The sequence below is a fragment of the Diachasma alloeum genome, unplaced genomic scaffold (genome assembly GCF_001412515.2).
Source record: "Diachasma alloeum isolate Michigan unplaced genomic scaffold, Dall2.0 Dall_scaffold_00354, whole genome shotgun sequence".
Lineage (NCBI taxonomy): Eukaryota > Metazoa > Arthropoda > Insecta > Hymenoptera > Braconidae > Diachasma > Diachasma alloeum.
In genome coordinates, this window is record NW_021680493.1 from 330,360 (window position 1) to 341,102 (window position 10,743).

The 10,743-nt window shown below is 36.5% G+C and overlaps 1 protein-coding gene across 3 annotated transcripts in view; it reads right to left on the bottom strand.

The window, feature by feature from the left end:
• Positions 1-210: 210 nt before the first annotated feature.
• The window catches only part of LOC107041118 (zeta-sarcoglycan), a 121,980-nt gene continuing 111,447 nt past the window's right edge, over positions 211-10,743 (bottom strand). For all 3 annotated transcript variants that reach the window (XM_015261517.1, XM_015261519.1, XM_015261518.1), the window contains 3 exons: positions 3,333-3,522; positions 2,281-2,473; positions 211-908 (listed from right to left, as the gene is read on the bottom strand). In XM_015261517.1, the coding sequence (XP_015117003.1) occupies positions 569-908; positions 2,281-2,473; positions 3,333-3,522 (723 nt within the window). In that variant the 3' untranslated portion in view covers positions 211-568. The remainder of the gene's footprint in view (positions 909-2,280; positions 2,474-3,332; positions 3,523-10,743) is intronic.

Genomic DNA, 10,743 nt, shown 5'->3' on the forward strand with positions numbered 1-10,743 from the left:
TAATTGCATATCTACCTCATAAAGTATTTATTTAATTAAATGAAACATTTGTTCACAAAAAAAATATTTATTCATTTTGAATAAAACTGGAAGTAAAAATCAATCTTAACCTACTCATTTGATTGGAATAAAGTTCATGCAAGTCATGATCAAAAAATTATTTCGTTGGTGTTAAAGGTCCTGAGGATGGCAAAAAAATGATTGAAAAAATTAACGATAATCGCATGGTTTTATTGATATACAAGATATACATCGCGGGGTAATCTCGGCACCGTTGTTCATTCGAACTCCAATACTCGCATAAAATTCTACATTATTCCATAATTTTCATAAACTATTTGCATGACAACACTCAATGCCTTACATCGACTCAATCATCAAAAAATATAACACAAGCCGAATCGTTGAATCCCCAGTGCACGAGAATTCTTTCGTAAATATAAATGATTACAACAGGTAAAAAGTCATTGTTTCACCTACAGAATTGATTGAACACACCATCTGGAAATACGGTAAAGGAATAGTAATGGCGCGAATCCCCCCCAGTTGGGATCGCCCTCAGTCGACATTAGCAGACATTCTTGTCTGCCTGGCAAATGCCTTCTGGTCTTGCTAGGAACAATTTTCCATTGGCGCATGTGCAGAGTTGATAAACACTCGAGTCTCTCTGATCACTCGATGATCTACTGTTTCTTGGTCGTTGTTGTTCTTTAGCATTGTGTCTCTGAATTGTACCACCAACTTTGAGACCCTTGAGGAAGACTGAATTGGCGTCGAACTTGATTGCACCCTCGATACTCTGGAGTGTCAGGTGTGACAGGCTTGATGCTGTTATATTACCGGCGCGAGACTCTATTACCACACGCTCTGGTGCTTTTATCTCCAATGCTCGTGTCGCTGATTCCAATCTGTTGGGATGGAAAATTAATTTTTAGTTGTGCTTTGTGGTAATGCTATTTTTGGCTGAATTTTCCGCTACACCGAGAGAAATATGCGGTAAAAATTACGGAATAATTCACGTAATCCGCAATTGAGATCCGTTTTCCGGAAATTTTTATAGGAATGGAAGAGAAGAAGTCTGAAACGTTCAGTGAATTCTCAGGCTCATCACCGAACAAAGTACGAAATTGTCACGTATTTTTTCCCGAAGAAGTAAAATCTTGAGGAAAATTCTCGACCTATTATGCCTCCAAAATAAAAAATTCTTGAACTTTCAATAATTTTCTTGAAACTATTCTTGAATATTCAATTACACATATTTTTATTGAAAATTCAAATAAGTTTCGAAGTTCCCGTCTTTCTGCGGTTCAAAAAAATTGAAATTCCTTTGAAATGATGAATTTTCCGTGAAATCTGTAATTCCAATGTGTTTCTAATAGCATTCCGATTATATACGGGTAGAGTATCATACATTTGACATCTATACGGATCAGAAGGGTCGCGCAGATGTGAAAATACCGAAAATATAAAGAACAAAATTGTTCTCATAATTTTCATGCACTAAAAATATTACATTAAAATGTTCTCGTATGTCTCACTCCCCGACATTCGATATCTCACGCAAATTCAATCCTACCCTATGAATATAATTTTCCCCACGGCTGAACTTTTATTGTAATCGTAAATCCGTCTGTAAATTGCACGACCCTATCATGATCTTCGATTTCCTTTCGTTCGAGAATTGAAATTTTCACATCGTTTTTAAATTGGAAAATACTCCCGAACGTTCAATAATTCCCGCGGACTGCACGGGTTTTAATTAATGCACGAGGATGAGAGAGCGGATACCTCGAGGTTCTCAAGGATTCGCAAAAATGATATTCGAAGAAAATCCGGGGGAATTAAAGAGGGAAAAAAATGTTGAAAAATCAGGGAGGAATGAGATTGCAGTGAGCTTTCTATTCTCAGCTCGAACGAGCATGCCCACCACTGAATGATAGCGGGGATCGAGGGATTCAAGGGCATTACGATGCGTTGTTATTCGATTTAGTCGGTTCGAAGGCGATTGAAGGGAATGCGATAAAGAGAAAAAAAATGACTTCACGTAAGACTTCATCGCATTCTAGTTTAGAGGTGCTAAAATATATCTGAGGGGTTTTATTGGATTTTCAATCCACCTCTGACGCATATAAGAGAATGAAATTGTAATTCTTTTTAATAGTTTGAGATTGCAATATATCCACTCGTGACGTCGGGATTTTCAGAGTGTCAGGGCTGAGTTTTTTATTCTCGTTTATTCATTCTCATTTTTTTTATTCGCGATATCCTTGTATATCTTACCTGAGGCCATGCCCCGACTCGGCTCGTACCAGAGGAGTCTGCACGCTTCCACGGAAGACTGCACCCCCGACGCCCGTTACCTTCAGCATCGACGCTCCCACGACAACTTGCTCCCGGTCTGCGGAAAAAAGCACTTCGCCTCGGGGATCTGTTATCCGAAAGCCCTTCGATATGCAGTCAACTCGGTCCTCACCTTTGGGGGATACAATCTTTTATTATAGATATTATTTTTAGGGAAAAAAGGTTTATGAATTACACTGTTGATAATTTTCGTCTGAATATTTCGTGTCAACTCCCGGAAATTTATGTCGTGTTTAAATTGAACCGAAATTTCCGGAAATGGTTGTATGAAAAATAAAATACTCCATTGATTTTCTGTTCGAATGATCTGGAAATCAATCAAATATTAGATTTTTCATTTCAATTATTCCGTGGAAATCTGGAAAAATTAGGAAAATTCAGGGGAAATTTGAAAATTGATGGCATTTTGGTTCAGAATATTCATGTTCTATTGAAAATTCAATCAAGTTGGGAAATTTCTGTCTCACTCACACTGAAAACTCATGAGTTTCCTTGAATTCTACCTAAAACGTAAATTTCATAACCATTTTTCTCCTAAATCTTCTACTCATCTATTTGCTTCAATGGAAAAATTTTAATCATATGAAATACGTAATCGATTCATTTCAAATGAATTTAGAATTCAATGAACGATTTTTTAAATGTAAAAAAAAACGAAAATCTAAATTAAATTGTAATTTGATTTAAGGCTATCCTAGTAATTAGTCAATTAAATTGCGTGAGAAAAATTTGAAAAAAATCCTGAATATTCGAGGTCATTAAATTACATTTTGCACGAAATTCTTATTTTTTTAAACATTCAAAAATTATTTCATCAGAATAAATCACTTCTGCGGGTGTAGAGGGCGCAACGTATTGAAATACTCTCCGATGAAATTTCATAGGTGCATTGTTCAGTGAAGATAAGGAATTTTGAAAATGTTTTGATTTATGATTGATGCAGTAATTGCGGAAATGTGCAAATTTCTTACCGAGCGTAAATCTAGCTAATAAACGTCCGTCGTGGGATCTTGCTGAAGCAGTAAAGTTTCCCCATGATTCAAGCACTAAATTTCTACCTCTTCTTGACCTCACACTTGATGCAATGAGGGCATCTAAAATAGCAGCTTGACCCCTCAGTTCAACACCACCCGGTACAACCTTCAGCGAGCCAATACCCTCCTGAAGCACAATAAACAGAATTCCATTATCAGTGAATTTCCATAAAGCGAGAAATAATATTTCTCCTCGATGCGATAACACCGAGATATTCAAAGCAGAATGAAATTCCAGTGGGTTAAAGATTCACTCGTTCGAATGGAAATTTACTCGTAACAGAAAAAAATTCATTCACGAGAAGAAAATTTTCTTATATTTTTTATTTTACTAGAGGGCTAGCCCCTCGGCGAGGGCCTCTTGGTCGCTCCGTTCGCCATCCCCCGTATGACCCCTTTGATCCTGATTCTGACCCTCGTGACCCTTCATTTTGGAGTCTTAATTTCGAGCACCAAATTTTCGTCAGCAAAAGTTGTTTAGGATTTTAACAATATAGACATATTGAGACCCTTATTTTGACCCTTATGACCCTAGTTTCTGACCTACCATGACCCTTATTTGGACTCTTAATCTGACCCTTGAGACCCTTAATCTAGTGACTCTTAATCTTGCGACCCTTAATCTTATGGCCCTTATTGTGACCCTCATGACACTTAATGTTGGAATCGTGATTTCGAGTACCAAATTTTTATTACCAGAAGTCGATTTGCATTTTTATAATATAGAGATATTTTGCATTTCGACATTTTTTAAAATGATGATTAAACTTTTGTTTTCATTATATTGAAATTTTTTTAGGCCTGAGAAATATTTCATTTAAGCAAATACCATAAGTGTTTTCAAAAATATATTTATAAAAATATATAAAATATATTTTTCTCAATAATTGAAATTTTGGTTTCATTACAATGAATATATTTCAGATGCGAGAAATATTTTGTTTCTCCTGTGCATATCAGCATTACCAATGACATTTGTAGAATCATGACAGAGGACGGGATGCCAATAAATTAGATACTTCCAACAGGAAATGCATGCAGATTATCTTTTCCGATATGCCTCTTTCTCGACTACAACCCAATGAGGGATACGATTGTTGTCGCTCATGTATTGGTTTCCGATGATTGGCTACTTGATCGGAAGCAATTTCCAAACCGCATATGCGATTGTTCGGGCAAATGTACATTGCGCTCACAATGTAATACATGCAGTTTGCATTTGTCAACTGATGATTTCTGTTTGTTTTCGTGTTGGTGGATAAAATAATAGAATTAATTGTTACGTGGTGGAAAAGTTTCCAATAATAATGTTCCAATAAACTTGCGGAAATTTTTATTACCTTCTAGTTTGACTGACATTTCAAGGAATTTCATTATTGAAAATTCAGCGCAACTTAATATTAATGTTGATGTTTTGATGGAAAATGCACATAAATTGGGAAATTCTCGTGCTCCTACTGCCAAAAACATAAAATTCCATTGAATTTTCAGTAAAATCTGAAATTTAGTCATTTGTTGTTTAAATTCAGTAGCGAAGTGGTAAAACGATTCAAGTCAACTTGTCTCGTAGCAGAGTTTTCGAGGAATATTTCCGAATCTAAGGGAGATGGCAACTTAGAATTTTTCTAAAAAATCTCTCTCCGTGTATAAATAAACATTGAATTTCAGAAATTCACAGTCTGAAGTATGTTCTAGAAGGAATTGAATTGTAATTATGCTTAAAATCTTTTTTAGTGAGCATAGAAGTTAGAACATGAGCAAATCATTTATTGTAATATGAAAATTTTACAGCTGATTTTGTTGAATGTTTTCCCCTAAACCGAATTTCATATCACTCTCCTGAAAATGACTCGTCAACAGTTCACGAAATTTCAGTTGTTCCAACGAGAAATGAGTGAGAACCCCAATCAAAATATTAAATTTGAAACTGAAATCATTTAGCTTTGACTATCCAGAAAATCATTCATTGAAGCATTCCAATAATTTCACTGTTAATTACGAAAATAACAAAAGTATTTCCCCTGAATGCTATTGGCATAATTCCTCCCTACGGGTGAGTAAACGCTTCTACAATGTCACATGACATTTGATAATAACCCTGTAAAATTAATTGACTCTGTGAGCACTGGTTCTGCATTTTCCCATTGATTATTTTCATTATCCACGTATCACCAAAATTGACCACTTCATGTCGATAATTGATTTCAATCAGCTGAGTGAGCTTAATTTATTCTGACAAATCAATTACTGGCTATTGACCAGTTTTCAATAAATATTTCGGAATCTAAGAGAGATAGCAAAATTTTTGTTCTAACCTTTTTTGTAGAGCCGATTGAGCGCTGCAACAAATGTAATTACAAAAATTTCGCTATCTCCCTTACATTCGGAAATATTCCTCAAAAACTCAAGTGGGAGATAAGTCGACTTGAACCGGTTTACCCCTTCGCTACTGAATTGAAATGTTTTTTTTGTTCAGCGATTGGTTCTCTGCGAGAGAACAATAGATTCCCCTCCGTCTCACGTCCTGCATGCCCACCCCGCCATAAATACCTTAAATTTCGTAACTTGTATTTCCAAATATCATAAAAATGTTTTTAGACAGCAAAACGTCTTATTTTAAGACATTCGCAATTTTAATCACGACCAAGTTGGCCGATAAGACCCATTTTTGTGTCTAATCTCATAAATTAAAACTCTGGAAGACACCAATTTTCTGAGTATTGTCATTACCCGATGCTCCAATGCCTCAGCCAAAATAAAAAAAATTCAATTACCCGCGCGGCACTTCTCACGCCTGCGGACATTCATTGCTCAATTCCCCGGGGTGAGTTTACTAAGAACCCTTACGACTGGCCATAACAATAACGCCTGGAGGATTCGAACGCGCGAGGATATTTTCATGAGCATTTAACGCTTTAGTCTTGGGCCACACATCCGAGACTCATCCCCAGTGTCAGTGAGGGGCTTTAACATATAGCAATATCCTCGCTTGCGCGCATCTTGCAATGGTGGATAAGTACCACCTAACCCCCTCCCCACCCCCGCGTTTCACCCTTCGACATCGTAGATTGCGGCATAATGAAAACCAAATAATACCCTTTAGGCACGTATACTGGAGTAACGATACCCAACCGACTGGCTATATTCGAGCGCATGTCTCTCATAAATGAATCCGGAGAGTGATACTTACTGTGACTTGAGTGTCAGCTTAATTCACACTGGATTTCCTTCAAAATAGTCCGTTTCTGGAGTGATAAGGAAAGGCATCTTCTGAACTGCATGGTACATTGTGATATAAGGGTGATAAGTGGCAGGTTATGACGAGTGTTTGTTGTCTTCACACTTATCACTTGTCGATTCACTTATCGTCTGAATATCACATACTGTTGTATGTCGAGGCTGAAGTCTAAAGTGCGATAACGTTTAGGGAGGGGCGGGCGAAGCCCCCCCCCCCGGGGGGGAGGGGGGCGAGGCCCCCCACTGAAGAAAAACCAAACCATCTCTGAATGAAAAATAGTAATTTTTCAAACCCGATGATTATATTCAAACTCCCTAATCCATTTTATTTGATTGGAAAAGAACTGTCTTCTGGAATTTATTGTTAATGTTTGATTGAAGAAACGCGCAACTATTCGAGGGAGAAAAGACTATTTTTGGAGTACAATCATCTCATTTTTAACACAATTCACTTTATTGGAACGATAAAAAACTGCCTTCCATAACTTTCATGTAATACTTTGTTCAATTTGTTGAAAATAATAATGCTTATCATGTGACATGGTAATGCTATGTTACATAGGAATGTCTATCATGTCCATAGAAATGGTTACTTTGTGGATGGAAAGTGGTCCTATGAAATTCGCGATTGCCTCTTGATGCGTTCATAAACTCAAGACAGTTAAAGCTTAAACTCTTTAACAAAATTGAACAAATTGAATCTTTATTTGAAATTTTCCTATTAAATTCTGCAATATTTTTGTTCGAAATTTATATATTTATTTGAATAATAAAGCTTCAATTATATGGAATCAATAGTGCATTCATTAGAAGTAAATAATCAATTAGGAATAAATAAACAATTTATTTGATGCAAACAGAGAATTATTGCACACCAATAAATTCTTTTCCTCCGCCATTTAAACAATGATTCCACATTTCTAACTAATAAAGTCTTTACTAGTGTGTTTACATTTGTAAAATTCTTCATTTTATATGAATAAAAATGCAACTGCAAATTTAAATTTTTATGAAATTTTTATCGTGTTCAAGTTCCACTGAAATTTCAGGAAGTCTTGTCATTAAAAAATCAAATATTCCGTTGATTTTCTGTTCAAATGATCTGGAAATCAATAAAACACTTGATTTTTCAGTTCCATTAATTTGTGAAAATTCAGAAAAATCTGGAAAATTCAGGAAAAAATTGAAAGTGCAAGTTATTTTGTTTCTGAATATGTATGTTCCCCTGAAAATTAAATCAAGTTGTGAAATTTCCATGAATTCTACTTAAAACTTGAAATTTCATAACCATGTTTGCCCTAAATCCGACTCAACGTCACTCTCATGAGATTTACTATAATATCTTCCGTGAAATTTCAAAAAATTTCTACCAGTGTAAAGGAATGAAAATTGAAAAAAGCCTGATTACTCCCCTAAATTGCCGGTGGGCGTTACGAATGGATGCAATTACAACCTATTCCATACATCGTTTGACGTCAACACAAGGCACGGCCCAGACGAGGGAAAAGAACATAATGTGGATTTCTCTGATTTAATCTCCACTGCGGTGGTGACGATAAAATAACACGAAATTGCACGGCAGCACAGCCAGAGAGAGAGAGCCCACAGGAGCTCAAATGCAGGGAAGTGCTTCACTAACGCGCCAACGGAGTCGGATTGCTTCCAGTCAGAAGTTAGGAGGGGGAGAGGCCGTCCATCCGGCAATGGATAATTATATGTGGTGGATTAGTTTGCGTACCAACACATGAGCACAAAAAAGAAAAAACCCACTCGTTGGCTTGTAATTACTCGGTGTTGAAAATGTAAATGCGAGAGACCTGACATTCGTGTAATTTGGGGAAATTTTATTCCGGTCTGTGTGGACGACTCGGAGATTGCGAAACTTTGATGTCTAATTCATCATTTTTTGGTGCAAAAAGAGATTGTAACGTGAAATATATTAGATTATGGGCGCGGTGAGGTGCACTTCTGATTAAATCAATTTGAAATTCCGCTGATGCCGGACGGAATGATTTTTCACGTCAATTGTAGTCACTTGAAGTGCACTTCGCCGTCAGGTTGAAGTCTCTCGTGTCAATAATTCGGTAATAATGAAGTTACCCGCTTCATCGCTATTTATTCCCTGCAAATGATGGGGTTTTTTCAGCCGCGCTGGAGCTCCGGAGGTGGGAATTCTGCAAACTTGACTCGCCGAAGGGCATCATTAACAGACACTCGCAGTGTCCTCAGTTAAATTCTTTCAATTCATTGTTATCACTCTTTTTATTCCTCTCACACGACGGACAATTTCAGTGCGATTGTCGATTGGCAATTTTCATTTCTCTAATTTCATTTTTCTAGTATTAAGCACTGATGTCAATTTATTCGGTTAGTCCGACCATATCTGGATATTACTACTTGTTCAGTGGTGCTGAATCATTAGGAAGTTTCAAAATTTGAAAAAAGGCTATTTATTTGTTTTTTTCATATTTCTTGGGATTCAGTCATTTTTTAAATTTATATACAAAGGCAATTTTATAAACATAATTCTTAAATGCAATCAAAAATTTTTTGACTTTGTACGTTGTATGTTTTTTATTACTTTTTCCTGCCTGAAATTTCCGGTAGACTTGTTGAAAATTTTTATTACGTTAGAATTCATATGAAATTTAAAGGAATTTCGTCATGAAAAATTCCTGATTTTATGCAAAAATCAGTGGAAGCTGTAAATTTCACTTTAATAATTCCATAAAAATTCACAGAAATTTAAAAAAATTCGGGTGAAAATACAGGCAGAACAATGATTTATTGGACTTCAATAAATTTTAATCTAATTTAATCAATTTAAACGTGAATTTCAGTGCAATTTGTAATTTCAATCTCTTTTCTCCTTAAATCAAATTCAATGTCTCTCTGCTCAGAATACCATCAAGTTACGTCGAAATAACAACCCCATCAAAATATGTCTAAGAAACTCTCAATGCACCTCAGTAGTAAGTTTCCCCCATACATTAAGAGCATCCAACGAAGGACAATAGACGAGCCAAATCCCACCCAAAACAATAAAGCTCTAGTGAGTATCTCATCATTACTATTCATTCGGTAATTCTATCGGAATCATCCAAAAATTTCTTCCAAAAGTTGAACGAAGCCAATTTTTGTAAAATAATTCTTGAGGTGCAAGCAAAAAAATTTGACTTTGTACATTCGTATTTTTTTATTACTTCTATTTACATCTGCACTGTTGACATGTTCTGCCTCAAATGTCCCGTACACTTCTTGAAAATTTTTATTACATTAGAATTCCTCTGAAATTCCAAGGAATTTCGTCACTGAAAATTCTTAACTTCACGGGAAAATCATTAGGAGCTGTAAATTTTACTCTAATAATTCCCTAAAAATGCATAGAAATTTAAAAAAAATCGTGTAAAAATACGCACAGAAAAATTAACCTCGAATTTCATTGAAATCTGAAATTTCATGACTTTTTTCCCCTAAATCAAATTCAACGTCCCTCTCCTAAAACGCCTGCTCAGAATACTATCAAGCTACATCGAAATAACAACCCCATCAAAATATCCCTAATAACTCCCCAACAATAAATTCCCAACGAGCACGATTTTAATCGCCCAAGGGGTATTTCAGCCGTCTAAGAAACTCAATGCACCTAAGCAGTAAGTTTCCCCCATACAGTAGCACCCAACGAAGTACAACCGACGAACAAAATCCCACCCCCCAAAACAATAAAGCACCAGTGGGTATCTCCCCGGGAGTTTCCTTCTTACCCACTTTACTCACTACGAGAGAAATGTTATGCCCTGAGACACACATTTGAATGTACGTGTGCCTTGTACGTGGCAGTGGGGTTAACACTGTTGGGTATTTCGCATCGGTAGCCCGTACGTTATACCCTCAAAATTCATGGCACCGTACAACCCTGTATATATCGCACTTGCACTTGGTGGCTCTGGTGCTATAATGGATATATCCTTTAGTACTCTGCAAGAAGGGGCTGCTGGTGGGACGAGGAGGAAAATAGGTTCTGGTGGCGATGGTGTGTACTACCTCGTTGTGTATAGTTGTCCGTGGGTTATGGGGATGCCGGTGTATCTGCAGTATCAGGTGGGAGGGT